The following is a 24,933-nucleotide window of genomic DNA, read 5'->3' on the forward strand; positions in this document are numbered from 1 at the left end:
CCGCTAGCTAACTGCTCAGCGCGGCAACAGCACAGCAACAACAACAACACCACACAGGGCGCCCTCTGACCCCGGAAGGACACACCGTCGCAGCGAGAGGGCGTCACCCGTCACTATGGCAACATAAACAAAACATAACTGTACAAACAGAACCCCGAACAGCCCTGACCCGCTACAATATATATCCTGCTGCTTTTACACACGCACTCACATAATGCTCAGCGATTCTCTGCACGATCAACCTCTCACATGTTTAAGCTTGCTGCGGGAGATTTTACTTGTCATGTTTGCATAGTAAGCTAACGATTGATAAGACAACGTCAGAGGAATTGGTGCGCAAATTATCATCACTCACCAATCAGTGCTGTCGCTCTCTATACACAGTTCGCGTGATTGCAAAGTGAAAGCAAAAAAACAAGCGCAAATTCAAACGCGATTTCAATATGTCACATATTGGCAGTGGCTCACCGATGCCAATGACATAATTACCCAGCTACATTTCCGAAAGAATGCAAAAGCATTGACATAGATTTTTCCTTCCTACAATAGCCCGACGGGCAGGGTAGCCCATCTGAAAAAAATCGCTAGCCCCAGGACGTCGGGCTAGCGATTTTGCGAGCCCTGTATCTGATTGAGGAATCACTCATCTTTGGAAAAGAGAGTTTATTACAGAGAAATGGCTCTTTCCAAAATAAAAGCTATACTATCCGCTTCTTCTGGGCTATATTCTCAGCAGCATAAGGAGAATCATGTGCTAACAGCTGTCTAAATGACTCGGCTAAAGTTAGTAGCATGCTTGTTGTTTTTTGTCTGCTTCCACTTGTCTTTGCACTAGGATGATGTCGGCGTAAATGTGCAGTCATATTCGTTGTGTTCCCACTAGTGCTTTCAGGTTAATCTCGTTGAAATGACCTTAACGCCACAACACGGCAAATCTCCGTTAACGAGCTACCACCGATCGCCCTGTGCATGGGGCTAGACGGCCAACACGTTAACGAGCTAACTGCGCTAACACACTAGTTCCCACCCATGTAATTGAGCATTGCATGGCACATCCAACATACTGTTTTACTTTAGTCCATGACTCGCTTACCTTCAGGGTCATACGTCACATGAAAACCAAAATAATTCCAAACGCCAGATCTGAATGGGGGGGGTCCATGTTGCAAGGAGAGCTTAACTTCTGTCTCGCTAGCTTGCCCTGCGCTCTTCCTTCTGACTATGCTGTCTGTGTTGAGCGCTCAGTGGATCTGCGCTCGACAGTGCAGCCTAGGCGGAGTAGTCGAACGCAGATTCACTGAGCGCTCAACACAGACAGCATAGTCAGAAGGAAAGTTGATAAAATAAATTACAAATGTTGTATTGTTCGATACATATGCGTACCGAACCGAAAGCACTGTATCGAATGGTTCAATATCGATACGAATATCGTTGCACCCCTAATATATGTGTGTGTGTGTGTGTGTATATATATATATATATATATATATATATATATATATATATATATATATACTAAGTAGCATTGGAAATAGAAAAGCACCATCAGTGGGATCACACTAGCCCCAGCACCAAGGAGTTCTCACAGAGCATATTCACTGTTAAAACACCCAATAGAGATGTCCAATATTGGGACTTGCATTAAAAATTCAAAAAACTGTTTAATAGGTGCCCTCTTCATGCACCATTTAGTCAAAGATCGGACCACACCCCTCTAAATCTCGACCTGTAAAATTAAGTGATTCTGTTTTGCCCTTCCTTACAAAATCTGCCCAGAGACAGACAGACGTATAAACACCTGCCATTGTGGCAGCTTCTGTTGCTGTCACCAGAGGCACATTTTCCCAAGATGACACACACACACACAGACAAACCTACAAGCTGAAAACAATACCAGCCATGCAGTTACAGCTGGTGATAATGTACTGTAGTAATGACTATAAAGTAGTCATGGGACTAAAAATCAATGTGGTGGCGACTGTCGTGCCTGGTGTGATCCCATTATGAGATCATTTCTAGTGTTTCTTTTTTTCTGTCCCTTAGTCATCGAGGGTGTTTTGTTTTTGTTTTTTTACTTGTAAAGCCGTTCACACCAGATGATCTTTATATAAATAACATTAAAGTTTGGTTTTTTTCAATCAGTGTCAAAAAGTTTCATTTGATTCCATCTTGTTAGAAAACAAGACATAGCAGCTACTTTTACAGCTGGCAAATTATTTTTATATTCAGCCATCTAAAAATGACATTCATACACAAATAGCCATCGCACCTACTTTGCACATCAGTGGATGATTGGCTCCCTGTGGTGCATCTTTGATTAGCCAGAGAACGGGATGCTCCAGCAGTTATAGAAACCGTCTGATAGTGTGTCCCCCCCCCCCCCCCCCCCACGCAGCACCACCTCCCCCTCCGTTCTTTAAACACCACCGCTCTGTCTCCTCTTCCTCTCCCTCCACGCATCTGTCACTTGCGTCTCGTCTCCCTCGCTGCTACGCTGGTTCCCTAGCTTAACAAGCTGCTGGGGGACTTACATGAGAGTGCACCCAGAAATTTGTTGAAGGGATCCAAACAAGTGATGATTCATCCCCAGATGGCTCTATTTCCATCTCTCCTTTTCTTTAATACCTTAATGCCCGTCTCCACCTGTTTCTGCAGCTCTACAGAGTACCTGATCGATTTGAATTGAAAGGGCTTTTTCTTTTAGATTGATTAAAAAAAAGAGCATCCGTCCATATATTGCATCCATCAATCCTTAAATGAAGAAGAAAAGCTTCTTTTAAAAAAAAGTTGATGTGATGCTTTAAAGTCACAGCTTCTGTTGACAACTAGTCAAGCCATGTTTTGTTTTTGCTGCTCTTCCTTTTGCATGAATGCGAGGTGCAGAGATCACTCTGTGCATATGAATGAAAGTAAAGGAAACGCCTCCCCTTATTAGAGCTGTGGAAAATATTTTTTTGCACATACACAGTTGCATTCCAAGTACGTGTCGATACAAGAAATTATTTTGATTGCCTTCATTTTAGTACGACAACATTCGTGTTCTCGTTTCTCGTTTCACACTGAGAAAAAGGTGAAATGGTAAATTACTTATCACGGCGACGTCTTTCATATGATTTCTTGAATGTACTTGTATACGTGTGAGGTTATGAGCCAACTATTAGTCATTAAAGCTGGGTCAACAGTGTTTTTGTAAACAGTTAATCACACCAGCTTCACTTAAAAGAAGTCACTGTCCTGACTAGCTGGTAAACAGGATGTAGCATCTTCCCTCAGTGTGTTAGAGCACAAAAGATCTGTCTGTTATGAAGTTTGCTAGTATAACTTAAAAGGCGTTGCTATGGCTCACCTGTTTGAGCTTGTGACCCGGATGCTGAAAGCCACAGCAGGGGCCTCGGTTTGAGTCCATTGTGTGTGTGTCGTTCCCCCTCTGCTGCTTTCCCGTCCATTTCTGTCTCTGAAATGTCACAAATCAATCTTTTTGGGACTGTTTTTTTTCCCATTTCTTGAGAGGGCATTTACACACCCATAGTTAGTTTTACAATGGCGTTTGGTTTCATTTCACACAGAGTGAAGTCCGATAGCTTCAGTACAGAAAACTCAAGAGCGTCAAATGCAATGCAAAATGTTGTTCGCTGGATTCACATCCGCAAAGAAGACTATTACAAAGCAATGGTTCTGTCCTGACATTTGTATGGAATCATTCTGGAGACGATGTCTTATCCGTGTTATTGGTTTTGAACATACCACAGCAAAATTAAATAAAGCTCGACCCACGACTGTTGACGCTTGGAAAATCTTCTCATCCAGAGTTTTCTCCTGGAAGAGGCAATAATTGGTTTTAACTTTGTGTTTTTGTGTCTTTTCTTTGCTGTCCCTATGCCTTGTTTGCTAATGTTTGCTTTGCTACTGCAGTTTACAGTTGTGCTGTATATGTCTGTACCCCCCCCCCCCCCCCCCCCGCCCGCCCCCCCAACCCCGTTTTAAATCAATAAAATGTTGATCACAAAAAAAACCTCAAGAGCGTTTGGTCCGCTTATCGGCCAGATACGTCTGAGGCAGGAGTAACGAAAGGAAATACAGGAAGAAGCTGCCGTGTTCTGGACTAGTCTGGACACAGAGAATTTACTTCAAGCATTTGGAATAAATCTGTGCAATTTTAATTCATTGTAGAAGCTAGTTGTGACATTTTGTCCACAGTGCATATCTGTGGTACTCTGCCACATCCTGGAATGCAAAGCACACTTGGTAATTGAGTTGGATTAAGCAAACAACTCTGGGGTTTGTTAGGACCTGGAACGATCTAATCTCCTTGGTTGGCTGTGGCTCAGGTGGTAAAGCAGGTCGTCTACCAATCAGGAGGTCGATGGATCCACGGCTCCTCCTGTCCAGTGTGTGTCTGTGAATGTTAGACGTACAAGTTAAGCACTGTGTGAATGAGACTTATAGCAGAAAACATTTAAAAACAGAATGTAACCATGTAAGCACCAATCATTTTAATTTGAATTAGTTTTTTTTTTCAACAGATCCTAATTCTAACAGTGAGTTGGAGCATCTCAAAAGCTGTGATGGCATTTAGTGCTCTGCCCAAAGAACAAATATAACTTTAAGGCTGGACTTGGTGGAGGGAGAGAGGAACTCAATATCCTGTTTTGCTTTGTTTTGCAGCTTCTTTAGGAAGTGGGTGAAAATGAATCAGATGAAACTGTATTCAAGTCCAGGCCTTCTTATTTTTCTCGCCACCACCAACTCTCCCCTGAGGACACATTTTGTTTTCATGGCCATTACACTGAATTTCCATTATGCACTGTCATTCGTTTTTCCTGTTTAGCTTTTTTACTTCCAAGCTCTCACCTTCTTGCACGATTCAGCTCTTTGTATAATTGGACAGACATCTTCATCAACTCATTCATTATGTGCATGCGTTTTGAGAATAACAGTTATTAACCTTGTGCTCGTCCTGTTTTGTTTTTTTTCTGTAGGACTTCCTCACAGATTTAATGATGTCAGAGGTGGACCGCTGCGGGGAGAACGAGCACCTCATCTTCAGAGAAAACACACTGGCTACAAAGGCCATAGAGGAATACCTCAAACTGGTGGGACAGAAGTACCTGCACGATGCCCTCGGTTAGTGATTGGAAAGGGAGCTTTCTTCTCCTGCACGTAGACACTTCCTCTGATGTCTGTTTATCCCCCGACCTTTTTTCTAACGTCGAAGCGGAGCGTACACGACACAGGTTGGGAAGGATTAAGAGCAGTGTTATAGTAAATATTAGTAAAGGGCGAATATCACCAGGTGAGCTTGTAAGCTGCCCTGCAGTGGCCTGATGGCTGTTTGTGTGGCTTTATAAAAGTGGCACGTGGAGAACAGAGCCTCAGGTGGGAAGAGGGGAGGGAGCAGAGGTGGCCAGGCAGGTGATAAGGTACGGGAAAATAGAGTTGGTATAAGGAAAAGACAAGTAAGAGACAAGCAACAGGCTGAGGACATAACATAATTAGCACAGTATCAAGCAGGTGGACCAGTGAGAGGGGCGATGATGCACTACAGGTGTGTTTTCCTCCTCTATCTAACATTTAAGTATACGTCCGCCAAACCACGCTTTCTAATATCCTTATTGGGAATCATGCCTTTCAGTTTCTCTGCCATAACAGTGAAACTCATGCTGACTGTAAGTCTCTTTTTTTCCCTCAGAGTGGACGATAAGAGAGAAAGACGGTGTTTTTCTGTTAAAGGGTGAAATTGCAATACAGGCTCTATCGATTACTGGGTCATTCCATCCCAACATGGGCCCTCTGTTCGACCGTCTCCAATTTTCGTTAATATTTTATGGTCCAAAGTTTGGACTTATGTAATGATTGCTGTGAAATCTTAGCTTTTTGCCCCTCGAGACACTTGCAGTATTTTTTTTCCACACATTGAAATCAGAGGCAACGTTTCAGAAATATGACAAGTTGTACCAGGAAAAAAAATAGAATGTCCAAATAGAACTAAATAGAACTAAATGTAATTATCAGATAATAATTTAGTTAAATATGTGCATATTTTGAAATCAAAATAAATCATAATTAATTTTTTCTTGGTCAGATTTTACCATCAAAGATGAATGAAAATTGCATTTTTTTTAATTTATTGACTGAATATTTCAAGAGAGTCCAGTGAAAATGTCAGGGTTTCATCTTTAATTGTTTTTGAGATGTTAATGTTTAAACTTTGCCTTTGATGAATGTCACTGTGCAAAAATATGGCTTGAATGGGCTCAATGGACCGTTTTTCAAAAAAGAAATGGCTTTGAAAGATATTTTTCACAGCGATCATTATATAAATTCAAGCTTTGGACATTAAAATTTGTATTCAAATCAGAGACGGTCGAGGAGAAAATATTCTAAAAATGTTCTTCTGAGAAGAGACAAAGCAGCAGAAGCTAATCTGTAAATGGCTCCCAGCCTTCCTGGCACCTATTTTTAAAACTTTAGATTTTAATTTATTTATTTATTTATGGTATTCTGCTAGTGTTTGTGTTCTTCTTGTCCACATGAGTGTCTCTTTCTGGCTGTCTTCAAATTGCTGCTTGTTTCCTTGCGTGCCTTTCACTTGGCTGACTTCAGACAGAATTTGAGGTCTGGAAAATGATGCATCACTGCGTTGCTTTTATTGTTTGACGTCTGGCTAACCGTTTGATGTCACTGGACCCAGGGTAGCACAAGGACGGCCAAGCTTTCCTTTTTAGACCACCAGAGACTCAAGACGCTGCTGTTCCATTTTCAGTCACACTGATTAGAGAGGAATAAAAATCTCAGACCACGGCCAAACTTCAAATTCGCTACTTTTATGTGTTGTTGCCTTTTTTTTTCCTTTACGCAATTCTTCTGCACGACCTTGTTTGGGTTGTGCGAGTCTGACGGCTCTTGTTGTCTTTGAGAGCTCAACTGATTATATGACATATCAACAAGGAAACATATAAGTAAATATATTCCTTAACTCTTTTTGTTTTTTAATTTGTAGGCGAGTTCATCAAAGCTCTGTACGAGTCGGATGAGAACTGTGAGGTCGATCCATCCAAGTGTTCGTCAGGTGACCTGCCAGAACACCAGAGCAACCTGAGGATGTGCTGTGAGCTAGCCTTCTGCAAAATCATCAACTCATACTGGTGAATGCTGGAGCTTTTCTTGTTTAAAAGTGTGTTTAAGTGTCTCCAGTGTGCACGCATTGTAACTTTTATCCAGGCTTCATCGTTTTGTATTATAAACACTGCTACTGAGGGGGCTTTTAATTAAGTTTTATACAATGTAGCAGCAGCTGCCAGATATGTAAATACAAACAACTGTTGTTCTAAGTGTGATTATAGCAACAGCTCAACAATGATTTAAAGAACCTGCTGAGAGGAGGAGACGCATCACATGATGAAGGAACCTCATGATTAATGTTCACTCAGCCTACAACCTTGCTACATCCAGCAGCATAGACAGTAATATGAAATACTAATACCATACAAAAATATGCATTATTATATCAAGTACACAAGTGCCGGGAATGAAGTCTTCTTTATATAACACCAGTTTAAAGTAAAGACCCTACAGTGTCAGAGTAAAAAACCCCGACAATCAGACGATTAGCTTTGAGCAGCACTTGGTGACAGCAGGAAGGAAGAACTCTCCTTTAACAGGAAGAAACCTCCAGGAGGACCAGGCTCAGGGAGAGGCAGCCATCTACCTTGTCTGAAAGTCTACATTTGGATCTCAGAGAGTAACTTCTCTCCTCTCTCTAATCGCCAACAGTGTCTTTCCACGAGAACTCAAAGAGGTTTTTGCATCGTGGCGGCAGGAATGCAGCAACCGAGGTCGACCGGACATCAGCGAGCGTTTGATCAGCGCTTCCTTGTTCCTGCGGTTTCTCTGTCCGGCCATTATGTCCCCCTCGCTTTTCAATTTGATGCAAGAGTATCCCGACGATCGCACGGCACGCACGCTCACGCTCATTGCTAAAGTCACGCAAAACCTGGCAAACTTCACCAAGTAAGTTTCTGCTTTTGTTGTGTGTTTTGAAAACACCTTCTATTGTTAGAGTAGAATTGTGGACTTAAAACTCTGCTACGTTGTTTTTCCCCCGTTTCTCTTTCCTGCCCCTGTTCCTAACAGATTTGGTAACAAGGAAGAATACATGTCCTTCATGAACCAGTTCCTGGAGCACGAGTGGACCAACATGCAGCGCTTTCTGCTAGAAATCTCAAACCCAGAGACAATCTCCAACACAGCGGGCTTTGAGGGCTACATTGACCTCGGCAGGGAGCTCTCTACATTGCACTCCCTTCTTTCAGAGGTGGTCTCCCAGATGGACCAGGTACTTAAAAATATGTTGGTCATTAGCTGTCCATCAAGATCTGTGTGTGGTCAGCCGTCTGCGCAAGAGAGACAAAGAAGAGAGTGCAGGCAGGGTGGCGTGAGCAAAGATGGGTGTCAGGGGTGATTTGTGACAGAAGCATAGCCGTGAAAGGGAAGGTTTTCAAGACAGTTTGGCGTTGACAAAAACACAGGCGGTGGAGCTGGAGGTGTTAAGACTTTCATTAGTAGTGGCCAGGATGGACATGATTAGAAACTGGACAAAGGACGTTGAACATGGAGCTGCCAGGGAGGAGGAAAACGGGAAGGACACAGACGGAAGAAGTGAAGGAGGACATGCAGATGGTCGGTGTAACAGAAGAGGATAGGGTGAGGTGATCTGCCTAAAGGGGAGCAAACGCAGCTGATGTGCCGCTGCCCCTTTCAGGAAGAGATCCGTGAGTGACAGGGAGAAGCGCTAATGGGAGCAGCGCAGCATATTGAGTTGAGTTGGGGATGGCAGCTGATCAGACATGAATGAAACATTCTGTCACTTTGAAATTTCTTCCTGAGTGATGACTCTCCGATGTAAACATAAATCACAGCACGGCCATTGATTTAAACTTAAAATCAGGACTTTACCACAGCTGAGCAGGCGGCCTGAAAAATGGCTCGTGACGACAGGTTAACGCGCAGTTAATGGGCCACATTAGAGTCAATATTTCATAGTCCTTCTGTTGACTGACATGGAAAAATGTGTACATAAAAGCAGATTTATTGGAAATTTGGCTGTATTGAAAGACCAGCATATGTGAGCACAGAGAGAGGGAAGCAGATATAAAGCAGACGAGTTTAGCTTGCGCTAAAACACAAGGGTGGAAGTAAAAACCCACAACAAAGCCGTATTTATTGGTTTATTGATTTTTTTTTTTAATTATTTTTTTTTTATTGATTGATTAAAGGTGAGATCCTGCTGCTCAGGATTTCATCTCTCTAGTGTAGATCAGTATGTTTATCCTACATCATCAGTAATTTATGATGGCATTACATAAACAGTGCGCCGGGGGAGAACACACTGAGGCCGGGGCGAGGCATGTTCTGGGCTTATAAGGACATTTCCATTAGCTGTGGTAGCAGATGGGAAGCTGGTGGTAGCAGATGTTTTTTTTCTTACTGTAGATCATTCTACCTAACCCTTTCAATAATTCAGAAATCAAAGTCTGGTTGAACCCCACCCCCTGTCCATCAGACTGCAGTTTAATTATTCGATGTGGCGTGGGGGAAATAATGTCTCAGAAATATGCAAATTACAAACTCAAACAAACTGCACTTTAAATAAAATTGAATTAACGCTGCCACTGAAGTGGTCCGGAGCAATATTTAACATGGATTACATTTAATTCTGACTTCTTATTATTATTTGCAGAGTGCAGCCTCTAAGCTGGGTCCTCTGCCCAGGATCCTGCGAGAGGTGAACACAGCTCTGTCTAACCCGTCCAGTGTCCAGATGACACCCGGCCAGTCCTCCGAGCAAATGGGCTCGCCTCCTGCTGAGGCAGTCTGCAGCATTTCCACCGGCCTGCAGAAGATGGTCATAGACAATGACCTTTCCGGGTAAGACATTTTAAAATATAAATACACTCAAATTTCTAAAAAGAGAAATGCGAAAAAAGTGCTGAAAAAATACCATGTTTGTGCAGCTGAGGTATATTTCACCACACCGTTGTGGTATCCAAAGAGTCAGCTAGTACATGTTTAAATTGCTATAAATAGAAAAATCACTCAACATCTATGCCGCAGAAAAAAACGAAGTGGTCCTGAAAGAGTCCTTTCATCACTGAACAATTAAAAATAAATAAATAAAAGGGATCTGCCAGTGACTCAGCCTTCTCCTAATGATATAGACTTGAAGCGTTTTGGAACATTTGTTCAATTTTTAGAGAGCTGAATACCCTTAAGTGTAACATATAGCGCAGACATGTCTGAGTTTGTTTACAGTTTTTAATAATGTACATCTTCTCCAGCTCCAACACTAGCAGCCAGCTCTGGGCATATTTGATTACAGGTCGGGTCTGGAATTGATTTGAGAGATGGGCTACTTGCAGGTAGTAGATGTGCTGGAAGGAAACTAATCTCTGTCACTTGCAGACTGATATCAGTCTGATATCAGTCTGCAATTTCTCGTAATGCAACAATTAACTGTAAAACATTTTTGTAAATCTTATATCTGTTGCCTTCTACAGAGGCAAGTTGCATTTAATAGAAATTCACATTTGCACTCAGTAACCTTTCTGTTCCACAGGAATATAACCACAATACAAGCAGCTAGCAGCCACTTGAGTCGAGTCCCCTCATGTTGTGCTTATTGACAAAGACTCATTCAGACTGATGGCAACATGTTGGCGATCTGCGTGCATTTATAAATGAAACAGCAGTTATTTGCAGTCGGTTCACGTCAGAGTGGGACTGTCTGCAGAAAGCCTCGTACCAGGTGACCTGTGCAACTGTCATGTGGTCACAGAATATAACAATGAAATATATTCACCAGCCAGAAGGTTGACATGTGTGTTTTTACTTGTGTGAGTAAGATATTAGCTTGCTCTGAATCAGGATGTAGTTTTATCAATGTGAGTGTGTGCACTAGTTTTACTTTGAGCCGATTTATTGCAAGTTTGCTTGGCTAATGTTATCACAGGACCCTGGTACATGAGATGAGCCATCTTTTTCATAGTATTTGAAGAGTATTTTCATTTATTTAATAAAATATCGATATTTGTGAGCCTTTCTCGATACAATATTGCAGAGAGGCTCTCTGTTGAATTGAAGTTGTCAAACCTACAAAAAACTAGTTGTTTTTTGGGCCATAACTCTCTAAGTGTTGGCCAAAATCGTACACAAATGTCTATGGATAGGACACAATTCCAAACTTCACTGATTTCCGGAGCCACGTAATCTTGAGGTGGTGATGAGAGTTGAGTGTCAGTGTCTTCTCGCGCTTGGCAGTTTTGCCGAGTGCTAATGTTTGCCAGGTGAGGCAGCGACACAGTGAAAAGTGTCACCTCGGCTTGTTTACATCAGCCCGATGAAATCCTGTTTACTTTCCAGTGGATGAATACTCACTCAGACGGCACCTTGTCTCGCTTATCCCCTTGTCCTCTCACTCGCTGCCAGAACAATGGCAAGGTGACACTTGAAAAGATTAACATAAAAGCAGAGGGACCATCACCAGAAAATGGCTCAGACAAATGAAAAAAATAAAAAATCCAGCGTCTCAGGCGAAGATGAGGAGCATGAAGTGTCAGAGAGACGGTATCATTACGCCTATCAGGCATCTGGATCAATAGAACTAATTAAGCGATGTCCCTGTATGACCTGATGTTAGAGCCCTGCTCTTGTTACTTTATCACAATAACTATTTGCTCGTGTGTGTGTGTGTGGTGTAACCTCACGAGCGAACTGTGAGACTGAAATTCAAACGAGCTCGCTGCCATTCTGTCTTAATTGCTTCTCATCCACCAAAAAATAGGATGAATGTGTCAAGGTTTAGAAAAGGAGAGCGAATGAGCAGAATGAAGAGGAGAAAGGAGTTAAGGGAGGGAAAGATAATGGAACGCTGGGAGAAGGACACCGAGAGCAGGAGAGGAGTGTGATGTGAATGATAGAGATTATTGGAAGATAAGTCACATCTGTCAAGGTAATGGTCTTCTGGCAGTGAAGCCTCCATCTGCTATCAGAAGAAATGTGAGGGGACGGCTGAAACAAATCGTGTTTTCCTAAAAGATTGATTTATTGGATTCTCTTTGATTAGATTACATTACATTTGTCTGTTGTGATTAGGTGGTTTTAGCCCATTTTAACACTTGGATCCACTTTTGTGGATACTTTAAGACACATTTTATTTTTGCTCTTTTTGACCTCATGTTGACGTAGATGGATGGTTATCGTTATGGCTTCTGATGTGCCTCTGTTTCAGATTGGTCGACTTCACTAGATTACCATCACCCACACCAGAAAATAAGGATCTGTTCTTCGTGACAAGGAACTCAGCTATCCAGCCTTCCCCTGCACGCAGTTCAAGCTACTCTGAGACGAATGAGCCAGACCTGGGCATGGCCAATGGCAGCAAGAGCTTGTCCATGGTAGACCTCCAGGACCCCCGCATTCTGGATGGTGGCACAGTTCCCGGCTCCTCAGATGCTCTGGGTGAAGGCCCAGCTTCCGGGGCAGGCTGGTCAGCCATAACCTCACAAGGCAACATCCCCGGAGGTCCCACCATAAGGCGGCCAGGCCAGACCCCCACCACCCCAGGCACGGAAAGCACTCCTGGCCGACCCGCCCAGCTGCTAGCCCCGCTGTCCTTCCAGAACCCTGTCTACCAGATGGCGGCCTGCTTGCCCGTGTCCCCGAGGGGACTGAACGACTCGGGTTCAGAGTGCCACAGCTCGGTGAGTTCCCATAGCAACAATGAGGACGGGCCAGCAGGAGGCAAGCACTCCTTCTTGAACCACGGCGGAGGGGGCGGGGGGAGCAGCGGGGACGAGTACACCAGGCGCTCTGGGGAGTTCAACCGCCGGCAGCTGTCCCTCACGGAAACACCGCACCAGCCCGGCGTCCCCAGGCAGAACAGCGCCGGCCCACAGAGGCGAATAGACCAACCGCCACCTCAGAACATTACTCGTGGCCGCACCCCACCGAATCCGCTCAACAGCGGACCCTACCCCCGGCCCTCCTCCGGCAGCATGATGACGTCATCGCCCGACTGGCCCGGCAGCGGGGCTCGATTACGGCAGCAGTCCTCCTCCTCCAAAGGCGACAGTCCTGAGACCAAGCAGAGGGCTCAGCACAAACAGGTACCGCTGCATGCAGCGCGAGCTGCAAACGTAAAATGCACAACTACTCGGTCATGTGAGCAATCTTCAGCACAGCCAGCTATAGCTGCCTCACTGTATTTAATCACTTTAAATTACAGTAATATACAAATTTGCTGTTACAGAACACCCATTTATGTCATGCACGTCAAAACGGGCTGCGTGGGTGCTCGCAGACGCTGCACATTGTGCCCTAATGAACTATAGTCACTGTGCATGTAATAATAGTAATTTGCATACAGGCAGCTCATCACCTCACCACTGTTTTACTGGTTACGTTTAATGGGTTGAGAACGAGGGTGGCGGAGGCACAATTAGTATCTTATTAACGAGCAGTATGTGCTCAAACGTGCTCTCTCCAGACAACGGGAAACAGAGCTCGTGGATACAAACAGTTACAGTAAATTGCAAAGTCATTATTGGAAAGTCAGGACTTTGGGGTGTAATCAGAAACACTAATCAATTTTTGCCCCAGGCAAACTGGCTGAAGGGGAGAACATCTGCATAATAGCTGTAATGCTTTGCTCTCCCCAGTGTGCTAAAAGTCTACAGTATCGCCCCAAGACTGACTGAATTAATGAGAGCAGCAAAACAAAAACTAACAAATTGAATTTGTAGAGGGCTCACTCACAGCTATCATTAAGCAAGACGACTTTAATACCAGTGTGTGTAGATTGATGGATTGATGCATTAAGTTCCAGGCTGGGAGTGTAGCTCTAGGAATGCTAATATTTATCAGTCACTTTGCGACTGTGGTCCAGCTATAAATACACCGATCAGGCATAACATTATGACCATCTGCATTATGTCCACTTTTTGCTCCCAAAACAGCCCTGACCCTTCAAAGCTTGCACCCCTCTAGACTCCTGAAGGTGTGCTGTGGGATCTGGCACCAAGATGTTAGCAACAGATCTTTTGAGTCCCGTACACTGTGAGGTGGGACCTCTGTGGATACTTCTTTGTCCAGTTCTGGGGCGAGGTTTTGGAGGCCAAGACAACGCCTCAAAGTTGTTCCTGAACTATTTTTGCTTTGTAGAGGGCGCATTATTCATCTGAAAGAGTGCACATGGTCTGCAACAGTGCTTAGGTAGGTGGTAACATCCACATGGATGGCAGGACCCAAGGTGTCCCACACTGCCTCTTCCAGCTAGCCTTCTTCCCATAGTGCATCCTGGTGCCAGGTGTCTCCCCAGGTAAGCGATGCACACTCACCTGGGGATGTAAAAGAAAATGTTGACTCATCAGACCAGGCCATGTTCTTTTATTGCTCCGTGGTCCAGTTCTGATGCTCGCATCAGTGAGCCTTGGTCGCCCATGACCGTGTCACTGGATCACCACTGTTCCTTCACTGGAGCTCTTTTGATAGATACTGACCACCGCACACTGGGAACACCCAGTCCCCATGCTTGCCCATTTTTTTCTGCTGCTAACACATCAACAAAATGATGAAGACATAATCAGTGTTATTCATGTCACCCGTCAGTGGTCACAACGTTATGCCTGATCTGTGTTCCTCAATTATCTGACTTTTACACACATGGCACCAAAAGATGAATCCTTATGTTTTTCTTTCCTTAGCCATGCTAAATATCTGAAAATGGACTGCACAGTTTATAATAACATTACCGTATTTCCCGGACTACAAAGCGCACCTGAATATTAGCCGCACAAGCTAAAATCAGGGGAAAATCCTGTTTTGTACATACATTAGCCGCACCTGACTAAAAGCCGCAGGTGTTTCAATGTTGACTTATCATATGTAAGAGAATATGCACAAAGGGAATTGTCAGGAAAGAGATGGCTGTTTGGAGACACACCCCTTTTATTAATATTTTTGAAAAACAAGTTATGGGTACATATTTGCACATGTAGTACATAACAGTAACCTATAGCACACCAGGAAAATAGATTCGGCCTACCTTTTAGGCTCAGGTGCAGTGACACGGCTTTAACAAGAAGAAAAGTCAGTCATTCACCATCTTTCTCTTCTTCCTGCGCACTAAAACCACCAAAGTCCTCTTCTCCAGTGTCGGATACTAACAGGCTCAGGATGGCTTCGTCATCCACTCTCCGCTTCTCTCCTTCGTTGTCACTTTCAAAACCAAAGAAATCCTCGTTGTCAGTGTCAGAGTCGAACACCCTAAGAAGGGCCGTGGCGGTGTCCTCCTCTCCATCATGCAGCAGTCCAGCCCTTCAAAATCCGTTGGTGATCGTGGATGTTTTCACACTTTTCCACGCTGTCAGAATCCACCGGTGGAGTTGGGCATAACTTGCTTTTTGCAAGTTTATCGCCGCTCATCATCCACGACTCCCGCTGAACGCGTAGCGCTACTTTGAAGTTTGTTTTTCGCGCTACTTCGTACGGCACTACGTTGCCTGGCGGACGGACATGTGACTAACATACCACTCTTGAACCCCGATCCTTCCGCCAGGCAACGTAGTGCCGTACAACAGCGGAACAAACAAAACAAATCGTCTTACGATATGACAAAAATCATGGACAATCCATAGAAAAGCCGCACCTGACTAAAAGCCGCAGGGTTCAAAGCTTGTGCAAAAAGTAGCGGCTTATAGCCCGACAATTACGGTAGATGTTTTGTTGCTACTGCTACTGTGGGACAGTATAGTGAAGAATCATTAATGAGAACACGAAAGCCAACAGCTTAGTAAAGTTTCACTCACATCACATGTATAAATATGTGCAGTTTGACGTGTTTAATTCAGATACGTTTTCTCTCAAACTGCTTAAATGCAAATGAGTGTCTGACTAAAATTATTATTTTTTTTTTTTTAAAAAAGCAACAACAAACAAAAAACCTCAGCAGATAGTAATGTTACATGACTGCTAGCCTTTGCCTCAAGGTAGATTTCGGCGCAGGTATTGAATCTTACAGTGTTTACTTTCCCTTGCTGCCAGTGTGACACTATAGCTGCTCTCACTCCCACGTGTTTAAAAACCTGCTTCAGAGAGCGTGTGCTACAGGTTTGCGTGAGCCTGTATCCATTCCACCTGCTGCTTTCAGTCCAGATGAGTCGATGCATTTCAAGCTTCTTTTGTTTTTTTTGTTTTGTTTTTTTTCTGTTGTTTCTGTGGTGATATTGCAAACTCCCTCCTCCCCCTCTCCCCTCCTGCTCGTCACTTGCTCTCATGTATGTGTGTGTATGTGTGTGTGTGTGTTTTGTGTTGGTTTTACTAGGCCCCCTCCCCAGTGAACCCCAGTGCGTTGGACCGCACAGCAGCCTGGCTATTGAATATGAATGTGCAGTTTTTAGACCATGAGGGGATGGAGCCCGAGTCACTGAGAAACAGAGAGGATCTAACTCAGGTGGAGAAGGTAACCTGCCATCCGACCCCCTACCCTCTCCTTTTTCACAAACCACCACAACCTTCAGCCCTGACACCCCCCACTGAACTGTCCTTTCTTTTCTTTATCACTCACACACACTTCCCTTCCTGAAAAGCCCCCCTTCTACACTCAATTACCTCACGATTTTTTTTCTTTATTTTGGGGGTTTTATTTTCTTATTTAAACTTTGCCCTTGTCTCTGAGCCAAATTGTCACAGCAAAAAGCCACAGTGTGCATATTTCCAACATAAAAGTAAGGGAAATGGCTTCATTTTGTGCAAAATAATACAATTGAAAAAAACTGACTTTTTGGTGATAGTCCAGCTGTTTATCTGCGATGTTTTTGGACATTTATGCAGCTGCGGGAAAATCATAGCTACAGCAGGAGGTAGTTATCATGAGCAAATAATTGTGAAGCTAAATATAGCAGGCAAGAATATCAACAAGCTCCAGTGCTGACAGCAGCGGCTTCATTAATCTCATTTTCTTGATGAATGCGTTAGGCTTTTTAGTAAAATCCGAAAAGCTGTGAATATTAGAGTTAGAGATGGACCGATCCGATATTACGTATCGGTATCGGTCCGATACTGACCTAAATTACTGGATCGGATATCGGAGAAAAATAAAAAAATGTAATCCGATCCATTAAATATCACGAAAGCACCTCACAAAACTTGCAACACGCCGTAACTCACCTCAGAACGTTAGCACGTCGGAGCAGTATGCATCACTGATAGAGCAGCTGTGGCATGCGGGACCTGTGGTGGTCTGGATAGCATTTGGAGCTTCGCTAGCAACCTGGCATTTCATCTCCGACAAAGTTTTCCCGAGAGAAGTAAAGCAAGTGTGTAAGTCCATCTCTGAATGTAAAGCATTCCTGCGTTAAGCTTAACAAGCGACTGCCTCTCGCTCTCCGGCTGCTACTTCAATCATGAAACTGCTTAACGATCAGCTGATCGGCTTTTCTGTCGCGAGTCCGTGTCTCTAGTTTGCTTTTGGCCCACTTTGCACCAGAAAGAGGAAACCAGCGGCTGAACAACAGCAGCACGTTTAAGCTTGATCAGCTGTTGTTAGAATTTATTTAATATTACTTTCTACTCGAGGATCTTTTTCTACGTAGCTGACGCTGGTAACTGTGCAGGGGCGGATCTAGCAAAGTTTAGCCAGGGGGGCCGATAGGGCATGAACAGGGAAAAGGGGGCACAAAGACATACTTTTCTTTCTTATTCTCATTTAAAATGTCTAGCTTTTAATAAATAATTATCTGACACCCAAAGTTTTAATTTGATGTAAAATGAATAGAAGTCAATTACTGTATATAGTAACTATTAAGTCTAATATATATACCCTAGTAAGCTATAGTACTTTTTCCTTTGGGAAGGTACCATCTGTGCAGTCTGCAATTCTGTTGAAGAAAGATGTTGAATCTATTTAATATTTCTTGAAAAATAATTGATTTCTGTGCATTTTTTTCCACACTGCATCAAATTAAGGTTGATTACGTCGATTAAGCATCATGAGGTGGAGCGTGAGGGGTGGTTCCCTATTTTTTATTTATTTATTTTTGTTGTTGCTGGGAGTTGGAACCCTATTAGTTAGGTTGCTTAATATTTATGCTAAGTACTCTTTAAAATACCAGAATAGGGAGGATGGTGTAGGTTTAAGTTTATTAGATTGATCAGTATTGCTGAACTATGAAATATTTTTTTTTGCATACAGGTATAACAGAATAGCTTTAGTGTAGTTGTTGTTTTAAACTTGAGTATGAACTTATACAAAATGCAGCAAGATATTTAAAAAAAAAACAGTTTTGTTGATTAAAACACACTATATCGGATTCATATCGGTATCGGCAGATATCCAAATTTATGATATCGGTATCGGTATCGGACATAAAAAAGTGGTATCGTGCCATCTCTAATTAGAGTATATATTATTATGCAGTTCTGTCACATTTAAAAAGCTAAACTTTAAAAATAACTAGAAATGAAGTGTGTGTGAGAGTTAAAATCTCCCTTCACCTCCAGAAAAAACCAAAAAAATGTCCCCTTAATCCTTTGGACAATCCCCTTATTGTCCAAACCAGGTGTGTCCGTGTGCATGTGTGTGTATCCACATGCAGCATCCACACAGACGTCTTGCAGCTTGTGTGTGCTTGCATCGGTGTGAGAGACGGGGACATAAAGAGGCTTTTTGCTGCTTCCTCTGCCTATGTTCGCTGCTTCTCTGCTGAGCTACCTTTACAGCCGTTCACTCTCAGCTTCCATTCTTTGGTTGGCTTGTCGCATGTCCCACCCACCCTTCTTCTTTTTTCTTTTTCTTTATGTATTTTTTTGTAAATCCATGATGAATACAAACCTGTCATTCCGGCGTAGCTCGTGCGTTATGGAAGCCAGCAGCCCCGGCAGGGAGAGCGACCAAAGAAGGCAATAACTTCAGTGTTAACAAAGAAAGCCACAGCCACCTTAAAATAGCAGAGCCGCTAACAAGACAGGAATCGTTCGAGAGTGGCTTAGACGCTCCTGCAGCTAATGGTCTATACAGTCTTCACTATACGGACATAATAGACCCATGTAAAAAATAAATGCTACGTGTATTTTTACTTAAATAGAGCGTTTGCTGACTACCTGCACAGTGTGTGTTTCAATATAACAGATACGTTTACATTTTGTGCTCATTTTGTTCTCGATGGTTAATTTAATTTGTGTCAACGGTATCCTGGCAATCTAGTTAGTAGTGTGAGTATCTAATCAATTTGATTAATGAATCTCTCCTGTTAGGATCACTCAATGCTCACTCCCCCCAGCACCTGAAAATGATTTTGACACAGAAGGAAAAGTAGGTTAGAACATCAGCTTGGTCGAAAAATGTAGATTTAAAGTTTCACATGCTATAAGAATAAGAATAACTTTATTTATCCCGAGGGAAATTCTTTTGTCATGTACATGCTCAAAGCAGCAGGAGAGACAGAGGAACAGATGAATAAGATATACAATATATACAGTAAGAATAGTAGTATACAGTAATATACAGTAGGATAGTGCAAGACATAGTATCAAATAACTCTAACGAAGTAATATATATAACTATATCCTGGTGAATAAATAACTTAACTGTCAGTGCAGGCGATTCTACAAAGTGACAAAGTATTGTGCAATAGAATAAAGGGAGTAGCAGCATATGATGGGGGATGAAACAAATATTCAGTAAGGTACTGTTGGGTAATATTGAATTAGAATTAGAATTAGAATTCAACTTTATTGTCATTGCACATGCACAGGTACAGGGCAACGAAATGCAGTTTGCATCCATCCAGAAGTGCTTTAGTGATATAGATATATTACAATATATATTAGCAATAATATAGATATGTGAGTATATTACAGAAATGGGTCTATTATGGTATGTTATAATGTACACGGTATGAAGTATGTTGTGAATATTCTATAACTATAAGTATGTACAGGCTGTAGTGAGTACAAGCTATGTACAGGATATGAACAGGATATAAATATGAAAAACTATACAGAATATGAAATAAATAACTTTACAGAAATCTGAGATATACAGCTATACAGAAATGGGAACTGTGCAAGTTGTAAACAGTTGTAGGGTTAAAAATTATCGTATGTACAGAATGATTATTTACACAGAGCTATACAGTAGTGCAGTTAAGATAAGTGAGATATAATTCCTACAGAGGCTATATAAAGTGCTAGTGGTGCACAGTCTGAAAGGGAACAGAATAACATTGGTAATAGTCTCAGGAAAATCACCTACAGAGTGAGGAAGAGTTATACAGTCTTATTGCCACTGGTACAAAGGATTTACTGTGGCGGTCAGTTCTGCATTTCGGGGCAATGAGGCTTTGGCTGCGTTTGCTCCGATGGTCCACCATGGGGGCATGCATGGGGTGGGAGGGGTTGTCCATGATAGAAAGAAGCTTTTTTAGCATTCTCCTTTCAGACACCACCTCCAGGTTCTCAAGTCTGACACCCAGGACAGAACCAGCCTTTTTAATCAGTTTGTTCAGCCTGTTGGCATCAGCTGTCTTCACCCCACTTCCCCAGCACACAGCTGCAAAGAACACGACGCTCTCCAACACCGAGTGATAGTTTACAGTCCAAGCGTACCCCCAGGTACCGGTAGTCCTCAACGATCTCCACATCAGCCCCTCTTATGGTGACAGGGTTAGGAGGAGGAGCCTGCTTCCTAAAGTCCATAATCAGTTCTTTTGTCTTTGTGATGTTAAGTTGTAGGTGATTTAGCTCATACCACTCGACAAAGCTGTCCACCACACTCCTGTACTCCTCCTGTCCATCCCTGATACAGCCCACAATGGCAGAGTCATCCGAGAATCTCTATACAGTCGCGTGCAGAAGTCTTGAGGCATCCGTCACTTGTTTATATTTTGCTTCCAAACTGACCTATGACTCATTCAAGCATAAATACGCAGCCTGTTGCAAAAACACATCATTTTGTTCCAATTTCTTCAGTTTAATCTACATGAAATGCCAAAGACGATACAAATGGAATTTTTTTGCACCAACACAGTGATTCCCACTTTATATTGCAAGATAAAGATACAGAGAGGACCCCAACAATCAGATGACCCTCTATGAGCAAGCACTTGGCGACAGTGGGAAGGAAAAACTCCCTTTTAACAGGAAGAAACCTCCTACAAAAACAGACTCTTGGTTTTTAACTATGCTGGTTAGTCTAAAAACCACAAAATTGAACAAACCTCCTTCCAGTGTTTTCCGTTGGGCTTCTATTTTGACTTAACTGTCCTGTGAGAGCTACACGGATGTCAGCAATAATAGAAATATAACCCAGGAATGCCATCAGGCGTAACATCAGGACAACACTTGCACAGATGCATCTGTCCAGATCGCCTTTGTTTCCCGAGCTCTCTCTTCTTCTGGTCTGTGTTATCAATATTCATATGTGTTAATTTTTTTTAGCCTGCTTGAATATCAGATGCACATCTGCAAAGGGAGACAGTATGACTGAAATAAGTCAGATCTTCTTTGTGTCTTTGGCTGAAATGCATCAATATTTAGCGGCGCTTTGCGTTGCAAAGGCACAGGGTTATATTTTAGTAAAATCTTCATGGCGATAAATATTCAAAAACAAAACATTACGTGTCAAAATAGCTGCTTGAACAAATGTTCTAACCCTTTCGACACATACAGAGAGAGAAGAGGATGATGAAAGGTGGTGATTTTTTTCTTTTTTTTCTGTGGATAGCAGAAAAGGTTTGACAGCTGCTACAGCTGCTTGATTTTCTTTGGGTTCGATGGAAAGCGAGAACGCCGGTAAGAAGACAGCATAAGGAAAACATTGGGTCGATGTTTGCTGCATTTGAAGCAGACCAGTGCAGGGACCGAGGACAGAACAAAGGAACTTCAGATACAGCAGATGTCATTTGTTCTCAGGGGATCTAGTGACAAGAACATCTGGGATATCAGAGATGGAGAGAGAAGTGGAAAAAGGGTAGAGCAGCCGATGAATCTATGGAGGTCACTCGTACTGCTGGGAACAAGAGGGCTGATGGGGAAAATATCCCCATGGAAAGCAGTAGTGTGACATGGGTAAATAAGAGTGAACGGGTACAGAGTGAGCGAAGTCCTCGCTTTGTAATTGGATCTGATTGTGCTTGCACATAGGGGTTCATCTGATTGAGGGGTTTCTCTTTATTATTGTAGGGCCTTTCCTTATAATATGAACAAGGCGACTATTGTTGTGATACGGCATAATATAAATAAAATTATATTATTATAAATTAGCAGTGAGGCTTGAGGAATGGCAATGTCGGAGGTTCTGTCCACAGGTTTAGGTCGTGTTTGTAGTTGGTTTCTCAATGTGTGATCTTTGATGTTTTAAGCGCACAGGCTTAAAGACTGGTTGGTGACTGCCTTGGCAACCGGCAATCATTAGGCAAAAACGACTGGATGCAAGTCCAAGAATTAGTCACTAGCAGGTTGCCAAAAATGTTGCCCACCCCAGCTTTAGACTGTTTAGACATCAAAAAATGTTTGATTCCTCTACTTGTTTCCTTTTCTCTGACGCATAGGCTGTGTATTAAAGATGGCCATAGCTGCTGAGTCTTAAAGCCAATATAAGCCTTAAAACTGCAATCTTTCTAATCGCCAGCAGGGGGCGAATCCCACTTTGAGCATGTCTGATTTTAAAAATAAGTGTATGGGAAAACGGGCTTACAGCCCACTGTTAATTTTATGAAAAAGTTTCAGAGCTATATGATGTCATGGTGGCTACATCTGTCTTTTATATGCAGTCTACTTGCTGAAGAGAAGTCTCTGCTTCACTGGTTGCATCCTTTTCTTATCACCTCCTCTTTATTCAAAATTCCCTTTTTCCTCCCTTCTCTCTTGCTTTGATTTTTCTTTCTTTTTGCCAGTTACATGTCTCAGTAGGTCATTGGTTTCAGATCCAGAACAGAGGCTGCCTTTGGAAACCTTCTAACACCACTTAGTATTTTGGGGGGCAATAAAAGCTTAACTGGGCTCCTCAAATGCACCGTGATGTCAGTCAGTGTTTTTCAATGTGCTATCATGACATTCCATATAAAATGTCCCACAGTAATTCCCTCTAGACCAAAATTATACTCCATCTCAAACACAAAGCAGCACAGTCCCAGGTCTGATTGAGAGATTGCCGTTTTTTGTTCTCGTCTCGTGGTAATGAAGAAGGGGACCCCGCTGCTAGGGCTGATGATAACGTTGATAACAAAACGCGATGATGAGAGTGTCCTCAACGCTCCGCTTCTCTGTTCAGTACCAGCAGGAGATCGCGGTGCTGCAAGAGAAACTGCGGGCGTCGGTGCAGAAGCTGGAGGAGTACGAGGCCCGTCTGAAGGGTCAGGACGAGCAGGCCCAGAAGGTGCTGATGGAGTACCAGGCCCGGCTGGAGGAGTCAGAGGAGCGCTTGCGCAGACAGCAGGACGACAAAGACCTCCAGATGAAGAGCATCATCAGCAGGCAGGGGAAAAGAGGAAGAAGAGGCAGATTTGCTGAGATGTATTTTGGGATGCAGCGTTTCACAGCCCCTCTAACTCTGCCCTGTCTTTGTTTATCTTCCCAGGTTAATGTCGGTGGAGGAGGAGCTGAAGAAGGATCATTCTGACATGCAGGCGGTGGTAGACTCTAAACAGAAGATCATCGACGCACAGGTCAGTCCACCGTAGCGACCCCACCGCGGGCTGCGTATGGCTTTGTGGATACTTTTCATCTGCGCGTTTTAAATTTGTATGTGCTGTCACTTGCTTCTCCTACATGAGGAAACAAAGGGTCACTGAAATACAAAGAGATGTTTAATTCATAGCTGTCTAGCTGTGGCATTGACAAGCTTGGATGGCTGAGCAGAATTTCTCAGCTCCCTCCCACTCCTCCTTATAAAACAAAAGTGTCTTATCTGGTTGTCTGTCAGCATGTAGCACCTCTATAATCCACAGTGGTTCATATTTGTGTAAAATTGCATGAAAATCTAACTTAAAAGAAAAACTGTTCTTTTTGAGCATTTTTAAGGAATTTTGAATGTTTGTCGTTGGGTTTGTAACTGTCACCAGAGAATGATTGTGCAGGTATGAATTTTACCGGCTGTATAAAAGGATTAAACCGTCCTGCTTGTGTGTGTGTTAGAGCTGTAAGTGCAAACACCAGCACACAATTAAGAGCAAATCTGCATCTTTGTAGCTTAGGTGTTTCACAGCGTCTTTGACAAAGAAATGCAACTGATGTTTACACAGACGCAAACATGCATTGGCAAATAATCTCTGTCACACACACAGTAATGAGAGTTTGCATCTACAAACACGTGCGCTGCAGTAAGGCAATGAATTGTCAGCCTCGGTACACAAGCGCAGATAGAAGGCAAATAAAAAAGGTCATTGCAAAGACGGGGAGTGAAGACTGCTTTAGTGGACCGGGACAGGAAGTTGATGTATTTTTTAAAATGCAGTTTTTATCTGCGTTAAACTACACAGAGTACACTTAAAACTTCACCACAGGAGATCAGTCAGGCCTCGTGAACGGGGCGTGTTTGTAATTAGCCATTTACAACAAAAGACTGTATGTAAAAGATGGACATAATCACAGTGATTCTACCCACTGGTTTGTGGATTTGTGTTTTAAAGCCTCTAGCAGCATTAGCGTATTTGGCTGCTGGCAGGTTGGTCTTTTGGAGCCAAAGACCACCATATTTATAGACGAGGGTGTTAGTCAATGCTAGTTTAGTTAGCAAGCTGCATCCATAGTCTTCAGCTTCACAACACAAACACATGCTAATAAATGCTTAATAGCATACAAAAAACCAAACTAAAAAATTTCTACTAAAACTGAATGACAGTCTTGGTCTTTATAGCCAGTCTTCCTCCCCTCAGCCCC

General features: G+C 42.9%; 1 protein-coding gene across 5 annotated transcripts in view; it reads left to right on the forward strand.

Moving 5' to 3' along the window:
- Positions 1-24,933, forward strand: part of LOC146629228 (disabled homolog 2-interacting protein-like) — a 173,372-nt gene that overhangs the window by 144,945 nt on the left and 3,494 nt on the right. For all 5 annotated transcript variants that reach the window (XM_085359925.1, XM_085359926.1, XM_085359922.1 and 2 more), the window contains 9 exons: positions 4,980-5,124; positions 7,001-7,145; positions 7,774-8,010; positions 8,134-8,335; positions 9,740-9,927; positions 12,287-13,163; positions 16,379-16,516; positions 23,327-23,529; positions 23,633-23,720. In XM_085359925.1, the coding sequence (XP_085216051.1) occupies positions 4,980-5,124; positions 7,001-7,145; positions 7,774-8,010; positions 8,134-8,335; positions 9,740-9,927; positions 12,287-13,163; positions 16,379-16,516; positions 23,327-23,529; positions 23,633-23,720 (2,223 nt within the window). The remainder of the gene's footprint in view (positions 1-4,979; positions 5,125-7,000; positions 7,146-7,773; positions 8,011-8,133; positions 8,336-9,739; positions 9,928-12,286; positions 13,164-16,378; positions 16,517-23,326; positions 23,530-23,632; positions 23,721-24,933) is intronic.

The sequence above is a fragment of the Diplotaxodon limnothrissa genome, linkage group LG7 (assembly GCF_057381915.1).
Source record: "Diplotaxodon limnothrissa isolate DT_005_m linkage group LG7, D_limnothrissa_male_GT1.1, whole genome shotgun sequence".
Lineage (NCBI taxonomy): Eukaryota > Metazoa > Chordata > Actinopteri > Cichliformes > Cichlidae > Diplotaxodon > Diplotaxodon limnothrissa.